The sequence below is a fragment of the Hyla sarda genome, chromosome 10 (genome assembly GCF_029499605.1).
Source record: "Hyla sarda isolate aHylSar1 chromosome 10, aHylSar1.hap1, whole genome shotgun sequence".
Classification (NCBI taxonomy): domain Eukaryota; kingdom Metazoa; phylum Chordata; class Amphibia; order Anura; family Hylidae; genus Hyla; species Hyla sarda.
In genome coordinates this window covers 83771228-83796031 of record NC_079198.1, presented here as the reverse complement: position 1 = coordinate 83796031, position 24804 = coordinate 83771228, and the positions used below count along the sequence as shown (strand labels likewise).

The 24804-nt window shown below is 42.8% G+C and overlaps 1 protein-coding gene across 1 annotated transcript in view; it reads left to right on the top strand.

Annotated features, from left to right (window-relative positions):
* The window catches only part of LOC130294153 (interleukin-18-like), a 38598-nt gene extending 14459 nt beyond the window's left edge, over positions 1 to 24139 (top strand). The window contains exons 2-6 of the mRNA XM_056543655.1: positions 5351 to 5386; positions 7121 to 7144; positions 11562 to 11693; positions 17480 to 17613; positions 23893 to 24139. Coding sequence (XP_056399630.1) covers positions 5362 to 5386; positions 7121 to 7144; positions 11562 to 11693; positions 17480 to 17613; positions 23893 to 24099 — 522 coding nt within the window. The 5' untranslated portion in view covers positions 5351 to 5361 and the 3' untranslated portion in view covers positions 24100 to 24139. The remainder of the gene's footprint in view (positions 1 to 5350; positions 5387 to 7120; positions 7145 to 11561; positions 11694 to 17479; positions 17614 to 23892) is intronic.
* The last annotated feature ends 665 nt before the right edge of the window (positions 24140 to 24804 follow it).

Genomic DNA, 24804 nt, shown 5'->3' with positions numbered 1-24804 from the left:
CAGAAAAAAGCCATCACCGATTTCTTGATGATCCAAGCGGATAGTGGGACTCCCCTGTGTAACTTCAATGTCAACCAGTGGCAGCTCATGCGTGACACCTGCCGTTTGCTCAGGCCCCTTGGGGAAGCCACATTATTAGTCAGTCGCCAGGATTACGAGATGAATGACGTCATTCCATTGCTTCATCTACTACAACACGTGTTGGAAACGATGGCTGGTCAGGGCACTGGAGACATGGTGCCTACATCTCATGACCACATGAGCCCTGTAGGGGCTGAACTGGATGAGGAGGAGGGGCACAGTGGAGCACAGTTTAGGTTTCACGAGATGGTCAGTTTTTCTAGTCATCCGACAGGAGAGGAGGAGCAGGAGCAGCTAGAGGAGCTAGAGGCTTATGAGGATGGCGAGACACAGGACCCAGACACACCGTGGCAGTATGCACTGGAGATGGAGGCAGGGAGTCCCTCCGAGTCACTTGCACAAATGGCACGATGCATGCCCAGTTGCTTGCCTAGTGACCACAGAATTGTCACCATTCGGCAGCAAGATGACTTCTAGCTCTCCACCTTATTGGATACTCGCTACTGGCACAAAAAGGGGGCCTTTTTCACGCCCATTGAGAGGGAGGACATACTGTCCTACTACAGAGACATCCTACGTAGTCAGTTGGCCGATGCCTATCTGCGCCATTGTCCATCCTCTCACACGTCTGACTCGGGTGGCCCTCTGGGCTCACCTTCCACTGCCATGGTTGCTGGGGAGGGGTGGGGTGGCTGGAGCAGTACCAGCTCCATCAGCAGCAGCCTGAGTCTTCAGTCGCTGATAAGTAGCTTTCTTCACCCGCATATTGAAGCAACTCATCAGCAGCAGGTAGACCTGGAGCAAGACCTGAACCATAAGTATTGAGGATATGCATTAGCTAAAACTTAACTTTTCTAAGGATAAAATATACATACTGAATTCTTTTTAAAATCAAACAAAAGGAAAGGTGTGCAAAAAACACCATGTGCCACCTACACCACCAAGTATTGATGTGATGCAAAGACCTCTAAATGATGGAAGGGAACAACGTATGGTCCATTGTAACCGGTGGGGGTAAAAACTTCCCCTTTAAGGCCCTACTCTCGCATTATTAATTCCCTTGTAGGCAAGTGTTACTCGCCCTAAAAAGGGTAGCCCCACACAGTAACCTCTCCCTATTTCCCCCTACAAACATATTTCCCAGGGTTTTTAGGTGGAAATAGAGAGAGAGTGGGGCCGACCTTTTTAGGGTGAGTAACACTTGCCAAGAAGGGAATTAATAATGCGAGAGTAGTGCCTTACAGGGGAAGTGTTTACCCCCACCAGTTACAATGGACCACACGTTGTTCCCTTCCACCTTTTAGAGGTCTTTGCATCACATCAATGTTTGGTGTTGTAGGTAGCACACTTTCCTTTGGTTTGATAAAAAAAAAAAATGGGGCCATATATTTTATCCTAAGCATATTATTAAAAGTTACGTTTTACATAAAGCATATCCTCAATACTTACTTGTGCACACTAACACTTTTACAAAAGAGACCATTTTCTGCCTACCTGCCTCAGTCACTATTCTGATCCTGCCACTGGCCTGTTGCCACACATATGATGCCAAGTTCTCCTTATTTCACCCACCTTCATCACCGGGTACTGGTATTGCCACCCACCACACCACTCTGTCACCGGGTCACTTTCAGGACTCCTGGTGCTGCTACTGCCACCTCCAGGCTCATTCTGCCACCATATGTTTTCCTCATGCTGATGCCAGCTCCAAGCTGTCTCATACTGCCACCATATGTTCTCCACATGCTGACGCCACCTCCACACTGTGTCATTTAGCCAGTATATGTTGCCGCCAACTCCAGGCTGTGTCATTCTGTCACTATATGTTCTCTTCATGCTGCTGCCACCTCCATGCTGTGTCATTTAGCCACTATATAGTCTTCTTATGCTGCCTCAAACTCCAGGCTGTTTCATTCAGCCACTATATGTTCTCCTCATGCTGCCGCCACCTCCACGCTGTGTCATCTAGCCACTATATGGTCTCCTCATGCCGCCCCCACCTCCACGCTGTGTCATTCAGCCACTACATGGTCTCCTCATGCTGCCGCCACCTCCACACTGTGTCATTCAGCCACTATATGTTCTCCTCATGCTGCTGCCATCTCCAGGCTGTGTCATTCAGCCACTATATGGTCTCCTCATGCTTCCGCCACCTACAGGCTGTATCATCCAGCCATTATATGGTCTCCTCATGCCGCCCCCACCTCCACGCTGTGTCATTCAGCCACCATATGTTCTCCTCATGTTGCCGCCATCTCCACGTTGTGTCATTCAGCCACTATATGGTCTCTTCATGCTTCCGCCACCTCTAGGTTGTGTCATTCAGCCACTATATGTTCTTCTCATGCTGCCACCACCTCCACACTGTGTCATTCATCTCCTATGATAGAATCCTGTTCTGAGCCTTGAGCTAATGATTGTTAGTCTTGTGTATGCACTCATGTTTGCTTGTATTTAGGATTTTTGTTTCCTTCTAGGCTAGTATCCTTTACTGTGGAGTGTGCCCGCTAGTTAGAAGGTTATTTGGCTTTGGTATTGATGTCCCTCCATGATTTGAGTGGGGTGCCTAATGTTTTCCTTGTTCTGAGTCCAGTGTGAACAGTGCTCTGTATTCCTGACCTGTTAGTATGTTTTATCCTGCTTTGTTTGTATTTATATACAGGGGTGTGGAAATTTCATAAAAAACTACTTGTCCACAGGACTAAAACGGAGAAAAATCTACGATCCACTTGTCCTGGCCAAATTTCGCTTTTACACTCTCATTTTTTCCTCCCCGCCCTATAATAGCCATAACCAACTACTATAATGATACCCTTAAATTTTTCCATAACATATGCTCCGAATTAAAAATATTGGTGAATTGAAATTGAAATAGTAAAAGATAATTTTGCAAATTTGGTGGTTCTCTGTTCTACGCTATTTACCTTGTGGTTGAGCTAACATGTTATTTTGATACTTTAGACAAGCAATACCAGATTTGTATAGTTTCCGTCATGTTTTACTAATTAAGAAAAAAAAATTCGGAACTTGTTCGAGTTTTTTTAATTGCAATTTCTGACCCCAGTAGCTTTTTAAAAAAAAAAATCACATACAAGGCTGTATGAGGGCTCATTTTCTACGCCATCTGTTTTTTTGTATCGTACCATTTTGGTATTGATCTGACTTTTTAATTGCTTTTAACTTTTTTTCTGGGATATTATAAAAATTGCAATTCTGTGGTTTGGTATGTTTTTTTTTTTTTTTTTTTACTTTTACATCTATCAATGACAGAGCCACAGACACCAGGGAAGCAGAGGTAAGCCCTCTGGCTACCTCTATAGTGGATCACAACCCCTCCCTTTGGCTACCTCTATAGTGGATCACAACGATCCACCCCACTAGCCCATCAGTGAGCATTCACATGTCCCTTTAGACGCCACTGTCAGCTTTGACAGTGGAGATCTAAAGGATTAATAGCCAGCTGCGGCTATTAACAGATCCAGCAGATTGCCGCATGCTGACTATTAGAGGCGCCCCCAGATACTGAAAACAGACAGGGCTGCAGAGTATGGAGCAGGCTCGAGTCAGGAGCTCGCTACATACACCCTGAGCGCCGCCGTGCCTGTCAGGGGCTTTAAGGTCCGGCCTTACTTGCCCGAAGCAGGGCTAAAGGCCTGAAAAATTCCCCTGACTTTTTTCCCGACTGTACTGTTCCGTTTGCACAGTTCAGTTTGCACTTTGGCGCAAGTAAGGCACCGTCTCCAAGTTGTCGATCCGTCATTTAGGGCGGATGGGAAAGTAGGCAGGGAGAGTGGTCTTAGGGACAGCATTAGGGCTCACTTCTCCCTGCCCACGTTTCATGACATTTAGCCTTTGAGCTCATGATGCTAATTTATAATACCATGTAATATGCTTCTATTTACGTCCGTTCTCTGCTTTTTCGCCCATTTTTTTGCATGGGACCCACACCTGGATATGCTGTGGAGCAAGTCTTTTTATTTTACTCTGTTGTCTCTGACAACATGTCAGAAGTCACATGTGATATATACCATATTGTCTCTGGCTGCATGGAATGCAGGAAAAGGTCAGAGACAAAAGTAAAATAAAAAGACTTGAACTACAGCACTTCTGGGTGTGAGTCATGTATATGAAACTGGACAAAGCGCAGCCCAGAAGTAATGGATGCAAATTACACAGTATTATAACTTGGCATCATGAGCTCAAAGGTTGCCAAAAACATCCCTGGGATATTACTTTTACATATTTTCGACAAGCAACATTTCCAAAGTAAAGTTTAAGGAAAGATAACACATCTAATGCGTTTTGGGTCTGAACCAGACCCTTTCTCAAGTGCGTGCTTGCACGCACTTGAGACAGGCTCCTGTTTGGACCCGAAACGCATTTGATGTGTTATCTTACTTTTTTATGCTATTTATCTTGGAATAAATCTTTTTACTCTGGAGAAACGCCATCACTGCGATCATTCGCCATCTTCCTTATACAGTATGAATAGCCGAAGCTCCTATAGCTGAAGGGTCTGCCCACGGCTGCTGACCAATGGCCATTTAACTACATGCTGATTTAGGTGTTGTGCTTTTAGCGCAAGATATAATATATAATATATTGTCTTTCTGAGCTGACATTGCGATAATGCTCTAGGACTGCGCCCCGGATCGTTTTCTTTTTATTTCAATACAGTTATTCTCACAAGAGGAACTGACACTGATTTTGGAGCAGAATCTGTACCTATTTGTTGTAATCTGAAAAACTGAACCCTTATTTTAATGGGAATATATCGCCACTGGATTGTATATTCTGATTATAACCAGTTACTGAAACAAGTGTTTTATGATTGGTTTATATTTTCTTTATGACTTTTTTAAATTTATTTTTTGTAAATTATTATGGGGGCAGCCATCTTGCCTGAGCATCAACAACATGTAGAAATATGCTTTACAGCAGGACTCATGGACATAGGCAACAAAACACAGGAGCTGTCCCATTCACATGATTTGGAAACTTTATGGGTGTTCTCTGTGACCTTTGCAAAGGTCATTCCACAGGGAAGGGGAGGCTGAGCTCTGAGCTTAGTTATTGTTTTGCTATTGTCTTATTTATTTAACTTTCACAGTAATTTTATTTAAACATTTTCTGATGACACATCCCCTTTACCAGCAACTAGACTGCACTAAATACAACCTCACAGTTCAGCTAACATTACACAAAGAGAGCCTGCCTACACTTAGATATGACAAGCAATTATAACTCATGCAATGCTATTCTTTTCCAGATTTTGTGACAATGGATAGAAAAAGTCCGACTCACAGTAAGTTGCCATTACTTTTGCAGAACATGAATGGTGAAAGCTGATTTATCTTTTGATGCATTTTCTATTTCAGCATATTCGTTGCAAAATTATGTGCAATAATATATTGTCTTAAAGCAATTGGGAGAGCATTTGGCACTGCCAAACCAAGTAATTCCCTTCACACTCAACTGACTGGATGCTGTGCACCCTTACGGACCTCTCGCAGATTCCGAATAATCTAGCTGTGCTCAGTTCCCCAGTAAACAATAAAACCAGTCCAAACTATGCATAGAAAAAGGGGAGGCACCGGAAGGGCATGAAACGGTTGCAACTGCATCTGTTTCCGTTTGTCCAGCCTCCCCGCTATCCTGTGATGGTGTGCACGGAAAATAAAGACATTTCTCTACAGAATTAATCAACTGAATAGTGAGTGCCTCCCTTTTTTCTATGAATACCGTATTTTTCGCCGTATAAGACGCACTTTTTCGGGGGGGGGGAAAGTCGGTGCGTCTTATACGGCGAATACACCCCTATCGCGGCGGTCCCTGCGGCCATCAACGGCCGGTACCCGCGGCTAATACAGGACATCACCGATCGCGGTGATGCCCTCTATTAACCCTTCAGACGCGGCGATCAAAGCTGACTGCCGCGTCTGAAGCGAAAGTGACACTAACCCGGCTGTTCAGTCGGGCTGTTCGGGACCGCCGCGATTTCACCGCCGGGTTAGTGCTTACAGGACACCGGGAGGGACCTTACCTGCCTCCTCGGTGTCTTCTCCGTTCAGGGATCCCCTGTATGGCCGGCGCTCTCCATCCTCGTCATCACGTCGTTGTGTACGTGCGTCAGCGTGCGTAACGACGTGATGCGGTAACGGAGAGCGGCGGGGACACGTGAGTATTACCTCCTATGCAGTGGTCTTCAATCTGCGTACCTCCAGATGTTGCAAAACTACAACTCCCAGCATGCCCGGACAGCCGTTGGCTGTCCGGGCATGCTGGGAGTTGTAGTTTTGCAACATCTGGAGGTCCGCAGGTTGAAGACCACTATTGGGTTCAAAATCTTTATTTTTTTAGATTTTGCACCTCTAAATTTGGTTCGTCTTATACGCCGGTGCGTCCTATAGGGCGAAAAATACGATATATATTAATATATTGTAAAATCAGTGATGTTACAGGGAGACTATCATAACTGAACAGGGATTCCATGTTCTCACTTGCAACTGAACGGCAGATGATCATGTACACTGCTCCATTCAACTCTATGACTGACGGAGCTAGCCGAGCACTGCACTTGCATATCTCTGCTGGCCCTATAGTACGCAATGGAAAAATGTGTACATGTGACACAGCTACTTCATTTAAAGAGAGGGCATGGGACCCATGTTGTCATGATCAGTAGGGGTCCCCATGGTTAGGCCCCCAATGATTGTAGTTTCACAACAGGGGCAGAACCAAAAATGCCAGACCAGTGATCTAAGGGAAAAAGCTTCTAAGCGGAAAAGTGTAGCTTTTACTATGCTTTTACTATGATCCTTTTTACCCATTTATAGCTTCTATAGTCTCAACATTTAGACTGGGTTCACTCACAGAATTTTGGGCAGTATTTTTAAGGATTTGCATCTTTTTCTGTGTTTTGAACCCATTTCAGGCTTTGCCTACAAATACTGACCAAAATATTATGTGTGAAACAAGCCTTAGAGTATTGTAATTATTGTGATGTTGTATGTTTTTGACATATGTTTTTTTTTTCCAGAAAAAGTCAGACGAAAAGTATACGGTAATTAAATGTTATGTTTACTCCTATACATTACGTACTCTTCAACACGTTGAAACATAACATTTGTACAATTTGTTAATGCCAAAGAAAGAATAAACAGTAACACGATCGATGGCATATTCACTATTGATGACTATGAAAAATAAGACGCTAGCCCTGATTTACTATTGTAAACCCGACCTGTTTTGTCGGGGTGTGCACCAGAATTTGGCAAAATGCGCCAGAATTTCTGTCTGTGCCAGATTTTTTGCGCCAATTTACTGAGAAAATCCGAAAAAAGGGCATAGCTGCTGGTTTGAAAAATCCCAACATAATTACTAAGGTTTCCACAGAAAATGTGGTGGATTTGAGCTGAGAAAAAACAGACAGATCAGAGCATGTGTAAAAAAAGCAAAACATAGGGAAAAGTGCAAAATGTAGGAAAACCTTAATGGTTAAAGGGGTATTCCAGGAAAAACTTTTTTTTATATATATCAACTGGCTCCAGAAAGTTAAAGGGGTACTCCGGTGACATCTGCTGACATCTCTGTCCATTTTGGGAACTGTCCAGAGTAAAAGGAAATCCCCACAGCAAACATATGCTGCTCTGGACAGTCCCTAAAATGGACAGAGATGTCAGCAGAGAGCTCTGTGCTCATGATGTCAGCAGACAGCTCTGTGTTTCTAAAAGAAAATAATTTCCGCTGTAGTATTCAGCAGCTAATAAGTACAGGAAGGATTAAGATTTTTTAATAGAAGTAATTTACAAATCTGTTTAACTTTCAGGCACCAGTTAATTAAAAATTATTTCACCGGAGTACCCCTTTAAACAGATTTGTAAATTACTTCTATTAAAAAATCTTAATCCTTTCAGTACTTATGAGCTTCTGAAGTTAAGGTTGTTCTTTTCTGTCTAAGTGCTCTCTGATGACACGTGTCTCGGGAACCACCCAGTTTAGAAGAGGTTTGCTATGGGGATTTGCTTCTAAACTGGGTGGTTCCCGAGACACGTGTCATCAGAGAGCACTTTGACAGAAAAGAACAACCTCAACTTCAGAAGCTCATAAGTACTGAAAGGATTAATATTTTTTAATAGAAGTAATTTACAAATCTGTTTAACTTTCTGGAGCCAGTTGATATATATATATATATATATATATATATATATATATATATATATATATAAAAAAGTTTTTTCCTGGATAACCCCTTTAATAGCAAGTTAGCAGCAGAAAATGTTTCTTAAGGGACACAGTCACAGTGTTAGAGCATAAAATTACACAGCGAGATCCCTTTACAGTTCAGATTCCTCAGATTCAATTAACCAAAGCAGAAGAGTCATTATCTAATATGTGCAGGAGATCAGCTCCTCTCACTCCTCCCGTCTCTGGGCATCAATCATCTGCTCTCCTGCACTCCGTGGGTCCCAGCATCTCACATGAATCACCGCTTCCTCTCCGGATCGGCCTCGGGGTAAGGTAATCATCCTGTCCTCCGGTCTCAGCGCCCACTCGCTCCAGGGACCTCGCCTCCACTACTGCCGTCTCCCCACAAGTGCAGCAGCCGCACACAAGCTCAGGTGCCCGGGATCATCACCTCCAAACTAGCTGGCTATGCCGGGTGGTTAGAGCGGCATCTCACACGCACGCCGCTCACATGCTCCGCCCCAAAAAATTTAGGAAAACCTTAGTAAATTCTGTGAAAAAAAAATCTGTTGGGATAAAAACCCACAAAGAAATACTTCACTCCACTTTTAGTAAACCAGGACCAATGTGTATAAAATGTAGTCTTAAATCTGCTTCTAGGGGTACTCTGGCGCCAGAAATTTAAACAGATTTGTAAATTACTTCTATTAAAAAATCTTAATCCTTCCTGTACTTATTAGCTGCTGAATACTACAGCAGAAATTCTTTTCTTTTTGAAACACAGAGCTCTCTGCTGACATCATGAGCACAGTGCTCTCTGCTGACATATCTGTCCATTTTAGGAACTGTCCAGAACAGCATAGGTTTGCTATGGGGATTTCCTTTTACTCTGGACAGTTCCTAAAATGGACAGAGATGTCAGCAGAGAGCACTGTGCTCATGATGTCAGCAGAGAGCTCTGTGTTTCAAACGGAAAAGAATTTCCACTGTAGTATTCAGCAGCTAATAAGTACAGGAAGGATTTAGATTTTTTAATAGAAGTAATTTACAAATCTGTTCTTTCTGGCACCAGTTGATTAAAAAAAATAAAAAAAAGTTTTTCACCGGAGTACCCATTTAAAAAAAAAAAAAGTTTTTTATAGTTTTTTTTTCATGACTTTGTGCCAATCCACTACCAGTATATGTGGACATAAAACAAGGTTGACAGGTAGTGCATCAGAAGCCCATGCTCAATAGGAGACATTAATTGAATTGATGTATAACTGAGTTTAGAAAACCCATTGACATGTCTTATTAGAACATAAACAACTAGAGCATTAACACCCTTGTGGTCTAGGACATTAAAGGGGTAATGAAGACTTTCCTGGTGGTCTAGGACATTAAAGGAGAAGTATCATGGAAGAAAACTTATCCCCTATCCGAAAGATGGGTGATAAGTTTTATATCGCGGGTGGCGGGGGGGACTGGTGCGAGCGCTGGGGCCCCCACAATCTCCTGTTTGGAGCTTTGGCGGCTACCCTTCACAGCGGCATGTCATGACCGCCACCCGAAGCAGGGGCCGCCATGCCCCCTTAATATAGCTCTATGGGAGAGCCATTTGTCAATCTTCGGCTCTGCTATAGAGCTATATAGAGGGGGCGTGGCGACCCCCGCTTCTGGCAGGTGTTGTTACTCATCACTGTGAAGGAGAGCCAGGGCTCCAAACAGGAGATCACGGGGGGTCCCAGTGCTCGGAACCCCGTGGTCTAAAACTTATCCCCTATGCTTTGGATAGGAGATCCTTTTTTTTCCATGATACGTAATGGAGGTATGTCTAATGTAGTGAACAGAGCATTGCACTGTTTGGGAACCCCTATTTTGCAAGTGAAAGCCAACAAGCAGCATTCCTAGCATTGTAGAATTGAAAGGACGCCCATCGCAAACTAGAGACATCTATTAAGTTCCATCTGATGCTACTGTATATTGTAGTTACCTGGCCCCCAACAGTCAATTGTCTTGCTTCATGGGGATATCTGACATTTGAAATTAAACTTTTAGTAAAACTTTATAAAATGTTCAGAAATACTGGTTTAGGCTCCAAACCGCACCGAGCAGTTAAACAATAAAAACCTCACAGGAAGAAACCTAGATTTCAAGGGGAAACACCTTTTTGATTTAGTGAAATAGGAAACCTGTGAGAAAGTACATTAGACATGTCCTAACATGAAGAGGGTTTTCCCTCTGATAAAGCACTAAAAGGATAAAAAAAAATGTAAATAGAAGTAATTTACAAATCTGTTTAACTTTCTGACACCAGTTGATTAAAAAAAATTCCAAATCCAATAAAAATGCATGGTGAACAAAAGGTTGGACAAGGACAGAGAAAGAATACCCCTGCCATGTTTTTTACCAGTAAGCATGTTGGTGACAGTACCAGCACTGTGGGCACCAGCCATGTACCGAGGTCCAGGACAAGTAGCAGCCACGTGCCCAGGTCTAGTACAAAAAGCGGCAGCAAAATTTTCAGGCCCAGTACAAGTAGCAGCAGCAGCCATATGCCTGGTAGTAGTAGCAACACTAGCAAGCCAGAGTTGTCCATCTCCTCAATGGAATGTGTAGTTTCATTGGATACATTCTCATTCACCCACCTCAGGAGGAACAAGATTCTTACGCTTTGACGTTGAGCCAGGTGTCAGTGGACTCCTTCTCCTCCACAGTTAGGTGAAACTATTTATCTTTACCAGCATACAAAATTACTGTTGTCTCAGCTTGCAATGCGGCCGAGACCTGACTCACTAGTCAGCTGATGACAGGGAGCCTGTCTGCTTCAATGGGTGGAGGGATCAATCTGCAACTAATGCAACAGCTGTAGGCACCCTGATTGAAAACCACAGGGCATTTGTTTCAATGGGTGGGGTGGCTGATGTGTGAGAGGGAGGAAAATGGCATTGTGGGATTTGTAGTCAAAAAAAGTCAAAACAGGAAATACAAGTTCATAAAAAGCTAGCCACAGTATTATGGTAATCTCACAACATAGCCATTTAGCCCCAAGACAAGCGCAGATCCTTCCTAAGCATGTCCATTACTGTCTGCCAGGTACATACTAAAATCACCTTATGGTGGATAACCCCTTTAAGTGGTAAAATGATTGATGTCATTGCCAAGTACAATTTGTGACACAAAAAACAAGCCTCATATAGGTCTGTAGGTAGAAAATGTAATGTGTTATGGCTAGGAGGAAAAAAACAAAATGCAAAAATGAAAATTGACTGCGTCCTCAAGGGGTTTTAACGATTTTTGCTGTGTCTTTACAGATGAAGTGGATGCTTTCAAACTGAAAGATAGCCCTGCCATTCAACAGCATTTTAAAAATCACAACAATGAATGGCTGATCGCTCACCCCGAAAAATCCATTGCCTATTTTACACCAGTTAAGGATGCAAAAGGTACACAATAATAAAATGTTGGTACTGTGAGGTTTGATTTCTGAACATAGTGGGGAATATTTAGAATAAAAAAATGGTATCAAGTTTTATGCTGCACTCTTCATATAGTCAAACCACATAATAAGCAGTTTGCAACTTACTCCTAATTTAATTCTTTACTCATGTAAGCATCTCCTTTCTATTACTACACTATATGCTGAATGTGAGGTCAGAGTGTCTAGAATGCTCCATCAGCACAGCTTCATTCCTACTGCTTTCTCCTTAAAGGGGTACTCCGCCCCTAGACATGTTTTCCCCTATCCAAAAGATGTCTGATCTCTCCTGCAGCACCCCCGTTCACCAGCTGCACAGAGCGAAGAACGCCCTGTGATTGATGGCAATACATTGGCCGGAGTGTGGTGACGTCATGGCCCTGCCCCCTCCCATAGGAATGTGACGTCATGAGGGGGCAGGGCCGTAATGTCCCAATAATCCGGCCCCTGTATCGCGTGGGGGTGCTGCAGGAGAGATCGCAGGGGTACCAAGCGGTGGAATCCCTGCAATCTGACATCTTATCCCCTATCCTTTGTTTGGATAGGGGAAAAGATGTCTACAGGTGGAATACCCCTTTAAATTGCCCATGAAAGATCATTCCTGTGATCCTCTCATCCCAGTCATCCATGAGTTCTTTCCTCCCACCTTCCCTCCTTCTATGTAATTCACTCTCCATCCTCCGGTGTTTTTCCACCTATGTACAGCCAAAGTTATTTTCCACTCTAAAATGCTTTCTTCTGACTCCACCCTTTGATATGCTATGTACATACTTCTACACCGCTGCTATCTTTAACATGGTACATCCACACATATGATATTTGCTGCAGATTTTCCATTGCAGATTTAGCCAAATCTCTACTACTATTGGCTTTCTCCTTAAAGGGGTACCCCACTGGCCAGCATTCAGAACATTTAGTTCCGAATGCTGTGTGTGCGCTGCGGGGGGGGGGGTCGTCCATGCCCCCTCGTGCCATCAGGCCATGCCCCCTCAATGCAAGCCTACGGGAGAAGGCGTGGCACCCTGCAGTGCGTACACAGCATTTGGAACTAAATGTTTCGAAAGCTGGCCAGTGGAGAACCCCTTTAAAGAAATGAGAGGGAGAACAGAGAGCTTCAGGATGGGCTGTGGATATATGTCAGGAGCAGCAGGACAGCCAGCTACATAGGGAGAAACACAGACTACACAACAGCAAGATGACAGGAATTATTTTTTTGAACACTATTTTGAACACTATTAAGACATTGGACTTGTAGTCCTAAGTGGGTGCACAGGCTCCAAGGGTCCGACTCAAGATCCCATAAGACTGAAGAGAATACAAGGAAGAAGCGGCACTCCAGGGATTACAATCCAAAGAAATATATTTATTCACCCATCAGTGAGATGCAACGTTTCGATCCACAATCCGGAACTTTATCAAGCATGCTTGATAAAGATCCGGATTGTGGATCGAAACGTTGCATCTCACTGATGGGTGAATGAATATATTTCTTTGGATTGTAATCCCTGGAGTGCCGCTTCTTCCTTGTATTCTCTTCAGGCTTAGAAATTTGAAAGTTAAAAAGCAAATAAAACATCCAATGCAGGGGGCATGTCCAGAAGATTATGGAACTGGGAACATAGTTCTGAGCTCAGCTGCTACCAGGACATTATATACCTATTTCTCCTTGATCTGCCCAGATGATACAGAAGGTACAGAACAGAAGGGCTGGTCCCCTGGACACTTACATCCATGGTTACCTGCCACTAGACTCAGATATGGATAGATGCAGAAATGACGCACAGTGCTACACACCTTACTGACATCACCTGACTTCTGGAGAATCTACAATCCCACCAGCAAGGCATACTCTTTCTTTTCCCATCCTCATTCTACACATATTAAATAGACTTCTTCTTAGGCAAGTATATATTAAAAACTAAAATAAAAAGCCCAGAAGACTGTTTGGGAAAGTGAAACCAGGAATACTTAACGGGGTACTCCACTTATAAAAATTTCTGATTGCAGTAGGCCTGACTGTGGGGGCCCCCTGCGATCTCCTTTACGAGGTTCTGGCCTGACTGATTTTGCCAGTACCTTACCTATTCATTTTAGGACACAAACAAAATAACTAAAGTGGACCAACTACCCCAAGCACCCTTAATTTTTGCCAGATTTACAGCAAAGCTCCTCCCAAGACATACCTAACCAAACAGTCAAATCTAGAGCTTGTGTGACCTAATCTGAGTCTTCTTTGACAGGAAAGATGGGAGCAAATTGACCCTTTTTCTCAGATTTGGGCAAGGCCTGTCTGGATAAGAGAGTATATAGTATATACCTATCACAGACACCTCTGTCATAAGTTTCACAGTCCTCCTATTGGCACTGTATGACATGGGTATTTAGTGAAGGATCACCCTGGCACTGTGTTATCAGGCAGGGAAAGTTTGTCTATGAGTTGTTTGTTTAATCACATAGAAGGGGCAGAAGATGCTGAAAAGATGTATTGTCACTGTACTTTTTTCCACAAGGTATCTGCTGCAGAGAAAATGTAGCACTACATAGTTATATACACTGCTCAAAAAATAAATAAAGGGAACACTAAGATATCACATCCTAGATCTGAAGGAATGAACTAATCGTATGAAATACTTTTGTCTTTACATAGTTGAATGTGATGACAACAAAATCACATAAAAATTATCAATGGAAATAAAATTTATCAACCCATGGAGGTCTGGATATGGAGTCACACTCAAAATCTAAGTGGAAAACCTTTAAACAAGTCAAAATGAGGCTTAGTAGTGTGTGTGGCCTCCACATGTCCGTATGACCTCCCTACAACACCTGGGCATGCTCCTGATGAGGTGGCGGATGGTCTCCTGAGGGATGTCCTCCCAGACCTGGACTAAAGTAGCCACCAACTCCTGGACAGTCAGTGGTACAACATGGCATTGGTGGATGGAGTGACACATGATGTCCCAGATGTGCTCAATCGGATTCAGGATCTGGGGAACGGGCGGGCCAGTCCATAGCATCAATGCCTCCCTCTTGCAGGAACTGCTGACACACTCCAGCCACATGAGGTCTAGCATTGTCTTGCAATAGGAGGAACCCAGGGCCAACCGCACCAGCATATGGTCTCACAAGGGGTCTGAGGATCTCATCTCTGAACCTAATGGCAGTCAGGCTACCTCAGGTAAGCACATGGAGGGCTGTGTGGCCCCCAAAGAAATGCCACCCCACACCATTACTGACCCACCGGTCATGCTGGAGGATGTTGATGTTGCAGGCAGCAGTACATTCTCCACGGCGTCTCCAGACTCTGTCACGTCTGTCCCATGTGCTCAGTGTGAACCTGCTTTCATCTGTGAAGAGCACAGGGCGCCAGTGGCAAATTTGCCAATCTTGGTGTTCTCTGGCAAATGCCAAACGTCCTGCATGGGGTTGGGCTGTTAGCACAACCCCCACCTGTGGACGTAGGGCCCTCTTACCACCCTCATGGAGTCTTTTTCTGACTGTTTGAGTGGACACATGCACCTTTGTGGTATGCTGGAGGTCATTTTGCAGGGCTCTGGCAGTGCTCCTCCTGCTCCTCCTTGCACAAAGGCAGAGGTAGCAGTCCTGCTGCTAGGTTGTTTCCCTCCTACGGCCTCCTCCACGTATCCTGATGTACTGGCCTGTATCCTGGTAGCACCGCTATGCTCTGGACACTACGTTAACGGACACAGCAAACCTTCTTGCCACAGCTCGCATTGATGTGCCATCCTGGATACCTGAGTTACTTGTGTGGGTTGTAGCTCAGTCTCATGCTACCACTAGAGTGAAAGCACCGCCAGCATTCAAAAGTGACCAAAACATCAGCGAGGAAGCATAGGAACTGAGAAGTGGTCTGTGGTCACCACCTGCAGAACCACTTTTTTTGGAGGTGTCTTGCTAATTGCCTATAATTTCCACCTGTTGTTTGTTCCATTTGCACAACAGCATGTGAAATTCATTGTCAATCAGTGTTGCATCCTGAGTGGACAGTGTGATTTCACAGAAGTGTCATTGACTTGGAGTTACATTGTGCTATTTAAGTGTTCCCTTTATTTTTTGGGCAGTGTAGTTAATAAGTTTGAAAGAAAAAAAGTTATTTTAAGTCCACCCTATAATTTTTAATCTGACAACCATCAACATTCATTTATAAAAAAAAAAACATTGATCTAGTAAAATGAATGGCAAACTGTAAAATAGATGGATGAGCTTGGTCCAATGTTCTAGTTGATCTGTTGCATACTGTTGAGTAAAGCAATCCCTATAACTATCTATTACTAGAAATATAACATGATGCAATAGTGTCCTCCTAACCACTAGGCACTATTTATATAGCAGCGGGTCCAAATGCTAAATCTGCATTATAGGATAGGTTCACAAAGACACAAATTCTTTGCAGTATGTTTTTTGCTCTGCATTACCTTTTTTTATTTTAATCCAACACTTATTGACCTAAAAAAATCTATGCCCTAAAAAATTTTTTTTTACACTTTAACCAAACTTAGGTCTCTGTACAGTATTAGTGGCTTCACACTATAATACTACTCTCTATATGTACTATAGTTCACCCACAGAGTAATACTGCACCTTTGTTTCTCATATAGCAACAGTGCCCACACTGTAAGAATGCCATCTTAGTGTCCCCACATACTAAGAATGCCATATTAGTGCCCCCTTACAGTAGAAAAGCCCACTAAGTGCCCCGTAAAAATAGTGCAACTTTTACTCACCAGCTCAGGTTAGCGTCTATTCTTTTTAGTGGCATTGGAATGCCGAGGGAGCAAGAAAGAGACCCTAGAATCCTGATGCACACACTTAGCAAAGAATGCACTTGAATGTACGATGGCGTTTGGTATCCAAGAAGTGGTATCTATCTAAAGAAGGAGGGGTCGCTCCAAAATGTGTAATGCCTTTACATTTCCTTCTTTATAGAAAAAAATGATCAATTAATCCAGGATACCATGTGCGGCACCCCAGACATCCAGTGCACTTAGTGAACTTCGCTCTGTGCCGGATGACTGACGATGCGGGGAGGAGGCTCTTGATGTCACGGTCACGCCCCCTTCATGATGCCACAGGCACGCCCCTTCAATGCAAGTTTATGGGAGGGATGTAACGGCCGTCATGCTCCCTTCCATAGACTTGCATTGAGGGGGCAAGGCCGTGATATCACGAGCCTACGGTGCTGCACCCAACGCTCTAAATTAAAACTGGATACAGCAGGGACATCGCGGGGGTCCCCAGCGGTAGGACCCCCTCGATCAGACATTGTATCCCCTATGATTTGGATAGGGGATAAGATGTCTAGGGGCAGAGTACCCCTTTAAGACCTTCACAAGCAGTTACTAAAATGTAGCAAGGTTAGAGCCTCTCTAGGGTTCATCCCATGCACAAACCATCTTGTTCCAAACATTGCCCTATGATAAGCCCTGTGTGTTTGTTTTTTCCAGCCATTGTATCTCACAATGTATTGTCATGGCATTGATTATTAAGGGAACCATGGCAGGTTTGACAGGTTCTGTCAAACAGATAAATATTGATGGATACCACTGTCTTATAATTTCAGATTTTTAATTTTGTTAATACTGCACACTATACGTTTCTTGTCTTTAAAAGCATCAGAAACCCTTTTAAATGGAGACAAGTGGTAATGCGAACAAAGCCACACTGGAAAAATTTAAATAATAAATCAATTGTATCTACATTGTTGAGTTTGTTAACATCATGCCTCTTTTATAGGGGAGCCAGCGACATTTTACCTGCACACATATAGAATGATTAAACCCATAGAGGCATTGCCAGTGGCCATCTGCTGCAGAATAAATGGCAAGAATTACATCCTGGAAGCAGAAAGCGATTCTGTCAAACTTAGCGTAAGATTCCAACACATTTTTCCCTCTCTTTTCATATATAAATCTAGCTAAAACATGTGTAGGTAGCTACAACCAGACAATAGGGACAAAAGTATTGTTGCATAAAACCTGCAAACAATGTATGTAGCGGGGGTACACTTTCCCCAAGTCTGAGCTTGATTAAAACCAATGTATAGGTGTATAAAAAATATATGATTATATATAGAATAATGTAGATCCAGTGAGTTAGATTAAATTAAAACAATTTATTAATACAACAATAGTGATATTTCTTGTGGTGTCCTCTGTAGGGCCCTTACTTTGGACTTACCACGATAAGACTGATAGTAGATGTACAGAAAATAGAAAATAAAAATTAAATAGGCATAAAATGTATAAGTAATAGGTTCTGGTATCCCACCCAGTTAGGCAAATAATAGGTAGCGCTATAGGTGCATGCACGGGGATCGTGCTATGCTGGGTGGAATGCAATGTCTTATGATTTGAGCAGCGATATCTCGTATCTGATAGAGATATTGCGCGTGGCAGCGCGCCGGTAAGTGAGTGAATTCAGTGCGCTCTGTGTCGCTGGAGATTCCTTATATGTGTCCCACTCTACGCTGACGGCACAGGGATAGAGATTAGTGAGTGGGATCTAGATAGTCTGTTATTTGTAATCCTGTGGGTGTATGAAGCTGTGCTCTACAGCGCTGGAGACCCCTCATATGTGGACCACTTTACCCCGGCGGCATGGGGAAAGTTTGAGTGGGTTTAGTCCTTTTTACCAGCAATGTCCTGGAGCGAGTTTACCTGGCATAGGTTTTCACCGGGGAGACGTCTCTATCCCTGTGCCGTCAGGGTAGAGTGAGACACATTTAAGCAATCTCCAGCGCCACAGAGCGCACTGAATTCACTCACTTACCGGCACGCTACCACGCGCAATATCTCTGTCAGATACGAGACACACAGAGATATCGCTGCTCAGATCATAAGACACTTATCATTTCACCCAGCATAGCACGATCCCCATGCATGCACTTATAGCGCTACCTATTATTTGCCTAACTGGGATACCAGCATCTATTACTTATACATTTTATGCCTATTTTATTTTCTATTTTCTGTACATCTACTATCAGTCTTATCGTGGTAAGTCTGATGTAAGGGCCCTACAAAGGACTCCACAAGAAATATCCCTATTGTTGTATTAATAAATTGTTTTAATTTAATCTAACTCATTGGATCTACATTATCCTATATATTATAATCATATATATTTTTTATACACCTATACATTGGTTTTAATCAGGCGCAGACTTGAGGAAAGTGTACCCCCGCTTCATATATAAATCTGTTTGGCTCTCTAGGTATAGTTTTGTGTCTCTGGTCGGTATTTTTACTGGAGTCATAACTCAATCATAATATATATTCCCCAAAGTTTATAAAAATTAGGTATTATATGTCAATGTATTTTAGATGACAGTAACTCTAGCCCCTTAAAGACACAGCACCTTTTGGCCTTAAGGACGCAGCCAATTTTATTTTAGAATTTTTGTTTTTTCCTCCTCACCTTCTAAAAATCATAACTCTTTTATACTTCCATCCACAGACAAGTATGAGGGCTTGTTTTTTGTGCGACCAGCTGTCCTTTGTCATTACATCATTCATTTTACCATAAAATGTATGACTCAAGCAAAAATATATTATTTGTGTGGGAAAATAAAATAAAAAAACGCAATTTTGCTAATTTTGGAAGGTTTCATTATTACGTTGTAAACTTTATGGTAAAATGACATGCTTTCTTTATTCTGTGGGTCAATACGATTAAAATGATACCCATGATACCCCGCGCATGACACGAGCACCACTCGGTGCTCGCGATCATGTACAGGACGTAAATGTACATCTTGGTACGTTAAGTACCAAGGCACCAGGACGTACATTTAAGTCCTGTGGTGTTTAGTGGCTAGGAAGGTAGTTTTGCAAAAGAATAAAATAATACACAGGTACTATAGAATATATGCAGATTTATTGGTTATAATTAATAAACATAAATCAATAAATAATAAATGCAATGATATATATATATATATATATGAATATCATCAGATATAGATGAATGTCAATCAGATATGAATGTATACAGAATATCAATGAAGCATTATAAGCTTATATTGGTAACTACATATAGAAGAATTATAAGTAACTGAATTTAGTAACCATATCACTGTATAACAACAGTTACAGAGGTTAGTTCAGGTGTCATATACAGATATATTACTCTGAAAGATAAGTCACATAAAATGATAACAAGAATGGGCAACATTTAATTTCTAGAGATATAAAAACCGGGGTAATATGTAAAGACTCCGCCCAGTTCAAACTAACTCGCACATAACTCTGGCAGGTACTTTTAACCCCTTAACGACGAAGGACGTAAATGTACATCCTGGTGATGCAGTACTTAACGCACCAGGACGTACATTCACGTCCTAAGCATAACTGCAGGCATCGGAGCGATGCCCGGATCATGCGCAGCAGGTCCCGGCTGGCGATCCCGCGGATGTCCGCCATTAACCACCTCAGATGCCGTGATCAATACCAATCACGGCATCTGCAGCATCGCGGTCACTTAATTGGATGATCGGATCGACCGCAGCGCTGCCGCGGCGATCTGATCATCCAGCACGGCAGCCGGAGGTCCCCTCACCTGCCTCCGCTGTCTTCCGGGAGTCTTCTGCTCTGATCCGCCTTCCCGCAGAACAGAGCAGAAGATGACCGATAACCCTGATCAGTGCTATGTCCTATACATAGCACTGAACAGAATTAGCAATCGAGTGATTGCTTTAAATAGTCCCCTATGGGGACTATTAAAGTGTAAAAATATAAGTAAAAAAATAAAGTAAAAAAAAATGTGAAAAACCCCCTCCCCCAATAAAAACGCAAATTGCCCCATTTTCCCTATTTCACCCCCCCAAAAAGTGTAAAAATTTTTTTTATATACATGTTTGGTATCACCGCGTGCGGAAATATCTGAACTATTAAAATAAAATGTTAATGATACCGGACGGTGAACGGCGTGAACATAAACAAAAAATAAGTCCAAAATAGCTGCTTTTTTTTTATAACATTTTATTCCCAAAAAAATTAATAAAAAATGTATTAAAAGTTTTATATAAGCAAATATGGTATCAATAAAAAGTACAGATCACGGCGCAAAAAATTAGCCCTCATACCGCTGCTTATACGGAAAAATGAAAAAGTTATAGGTCTTCAAAATAAGGGGATCTTAAACGTACTAATTTGGTTAAAAAGTTTGTGATTTTTTTTTAAGCGCAACAGTAATAGAAAAGTATGTAATAATGGTTATCATTTTAATCGTATTGACCCAAAGAATAAAGAACACATATCACTTTTACCATAAATTGTACGTCGTGAAAACGAAACCTTCCAAAATTAGCAAAATTTGCGGTTTTCTTTTTAATTTCCCCACACAAATAGTATTTTTTTGGTTTTGCCATACATTTTATGTAAAGTAAGTGATGGCATTACAACGGACAACTGGTCGCGCAAAAAACAAGCCCTCATACTAGTCTGTGGATGAAAATATAAAAGAGTTATCATTTTTTGAAGGCGAGGAGGAAAAAATGAAAACGTAAAAATAAAATTTTCTGCGTCCTTAAGGCCCAAATGGGCTGCGTCCTTAAGGGGTTAAAGACACAGTACAAGATATATATTCTATGGGACTCTAAGATTGGCAATTTAAAATAAGTTCCCTTGTGGAAATAGTATTTATATTAAATAGATGGCAAAGGATTAAGGGATTTATGAGGGAACAGCTATAAAATGTTTGTGAGGTAGGTACCTGTGACAGTAGAAAATCTTCTTTAATCCCTGGACAAATTTTAACTATAAATACCGTATATACTCGAGTATAGGCCGAGTTTTTCAGCACGATTTTTCGTGCTGAAAACACCCCCCTCGGCTTATACTCGAGTGAACTCCCCCACCCGCAGTGGTCTTCAACCTGCGGACCTCCAGAGGTTTCAAAACTACAACTCCCAGCAAGCCCGGGCAGCCATCGGCTGTCCGGGCTTGCTGGGAGTTGTAGTTTTGAAACCTCCGGAGGTCCGCAGGTTGAAGACCACTGCGGCCTTCAACATCATCCAGCCCCCTCTCACCCCCTTTAGTTCTGAGTACTCACCTCCGCTCGGCGCTGGTCCGGTCCTGCAGGGCTGTCCGGTAAGGAGGTGGTCCGGTGAGGAGGTGGTCCGGGCTGCTATCTTCACCGGGGAGGCCTCTTCTAAGCGCTTCGGGCCCGGCCTCAGAATAGTCACGTTGCCTTGACAACGACGCAGATACGTCGTTGTTAAGGCAACGGCTCTATTCCGGGCCGGAAGCGCGGAGAAGAGGCGCCCCCGGTGAAGATAGCAGCCCGGACCACCTCCTCACCGGACCACCTCCTCACCGGACCACCTCCTTACCGGACAGCCCTGCAGGACCGGACCAGCGCCGAGCGGAGGTGAGTACTCAGAACTAAAGGGGGTGAGAGGGGGCTGGATGATGTTGAAGGCCGCAGTGGTCTTCAACCTGCGGACCTCCGGAGGTTTCAAAACTACAACTCCCAGCAAGCCCGGACAGCCGATGGCTGCCCGGGCTTGCTGGGAGTTGTAGTTTTGAAACCTCTGGAGGTCCGCATGTTGAAGGCCGCAGTGGTCTTCAACCTGCGGACCTCCGGAGGTTTCAAAACTACAACTCCCAGCAAGCCCGGACAGCCGATGGCTGCCCGGGCTTGCTGGGAGTTGTAGTTTTGAAACCTCTGGAGGTCCGCAGGTTGAAGGCCGCAGTGGTCTTCAACCTGCGGACCTCCGGAGGTTTCAAAACTACAACTCCCAGCAAGCCCGGACAGACGATGGCTGCCCGGGCTTGCTGGGAGTTGTAGTTTTGAAACCTCTGGAGGTCCGCAGGTTGAAGACCACTGAGGGCGAATGATGAGAAGAGGATGATGAAGGGGGGGGGGGGGTGTGGGGATGATGAAGGGGGGTGGGGATGATGAAGGGGGGGGTGTGGGATGATTACAAGGGGATGATAAGGGGATGTGTGGGATGATGACAAGGGGATGATGAAGGGGGGATGTGTGGGATGATGACAAGGGGATGATGAAGGGGGGATGTGTGGGATAAGGGGATGTGTGGGATGATGACAAGGGGATGATGACAAGGGGATGATGAAGGGGGGATGTGTGGGATGATGACAAGGGGATGATGAAGGGGGGATGTGTGGGATGATGACAAGGGGATGATGAAGGGGGGATGTGTGGGATGATAAGGGGATGTGTGGGATGATGACAAGGGGATGATGAAGGGGGGATGTGTGGGATGATGACAAGGGGATGATGAGGATGTTAATGACGGGTCTGGATGATGACAGGGGGGGATGAGGTATTTCCCACCCTAGGCTTATACTCGAGTCAATAACTTTTCCTGGGATTTTGGGTTGAAATTAGGGGTCTCGGCTTATACTCGGGTCGGCTTATACTCGAGTATATACGGTAAGTAAAAATTGTAAATAAATCTATGAATGCTTCTTAAATATTGTCCACTGCCAATAGCAGATAGTTTCTTAGACTGGTTGCCATTATTGTGAATATTCATGTTGATGATTATTCCTTTTTAAATGTGAATGTCCTCTGAAATAATGATTTTCTTTTGCACTATTGTGATCCACTTACTTTTATATATATATATATATATATATATATATATTATTATTTTTTATTTTTATTTAAAGCATACCTGTCAGATACCACAGAAAAAAAATGAATATATTAGTCAATGCCTAATCCTGTCCATGTACATCTAATTTTTATGCTTCTATCACCTATATTTATTATAAAAATACCTCTTTTCATTAGCTCATTAGTTATAAATCCTCTAAGGGGAAGGTGATGTGGTGGTGGGAGGTGATTGGTCTGTCTGCTCATGCAGCCTTGTCTATGAGTCATCTCTTGTCCATGACCCATGGACATGCATGATGCTGCTGTGGAACTGGTTAATGTCCAGGAATGTATGGGGTCCCCTAGTGGTGGGATTTTCAGGGGTCCTTTTCTTTATTAAATATTCATAATTTTTTAAGCAACCATATTACAAAAGGTCTTTCATTTTCATCAGTAACAAAATATAAAACGTTTTTGGATCTGACAGTGCCCATTAAATATTATACATTATCAAAGGTGGCACTATGCGTCTTTAGCAATTAATTACAATAGTGATTAACTAAGAATTTTTATTTATATAATAGGAACAGCAATTGCCAAGAAAAATTGAAAACAAGACTAGTAAATTCATTTTCTACCAGAAAATATTTTCACCTGGACACAATTATCTCCGTTTTGAGTCATCATCAGAGCCAGGATTCTACCTTGCATGGGACAGAGAAGAAAAGAAGTTAACACTAAAGTTGCCTGAAGATCCCATTGACGAGTACATCAAATTTTTGCTTGATTAAAAATGTGACAACACTTAATGGGGGACATATTTAAAAAGTTTTTCTTAGACTAGGCAGTCTAATATTGCGCCAGATTTTTAACAGTGACCCAGGATGTTTGAAAATCTCTTGCATCCTGTATTGTGTGCTCAGTCTACACCACCTCTGAGGTGGTATATTTATGGAATGTGCTGCACCACTTTTTCTACCAATCTGGTGCAGTTTACACACAAAAAAAAAAAAAAAAAAGAAAAATTCCATTCTGAATATTCCCCCAATATGTTTCCTATAAACTGTACCTTTGTGTTGATTTGGTTTTAGCTGGTTTTATATATTTATTGATTATTATATTTTCCTTGGGCTCCTTTCATACTATGTGAAAGCTCTGTAAGAATCGGACATTAATGGTTCTTTTCTTTTTCTACTTTTCCTGCCATTAACTTCCGTTATTGTAACGGAGCAGAACGGGTGTAATATCGGGCAAAGAGGATTCCATTCACTTGAATGGGATTCTCTAACGTCCGTTATTACACCCGTTATTGCGGCCGAAGATAGCGGGAGAATAAGACAGAGCAGACATAAATTATTCTCCCGCTATGTTCTTAACGCCCGTCACACTAACGGACACAACCCTAGTGTGAAAGGAGCCTTATCTTTCGTCTTCCAAAACAATAAGTCTAACTGACACGGTGTAACTACAGCACGATACAATAGAAGTAAATAAAA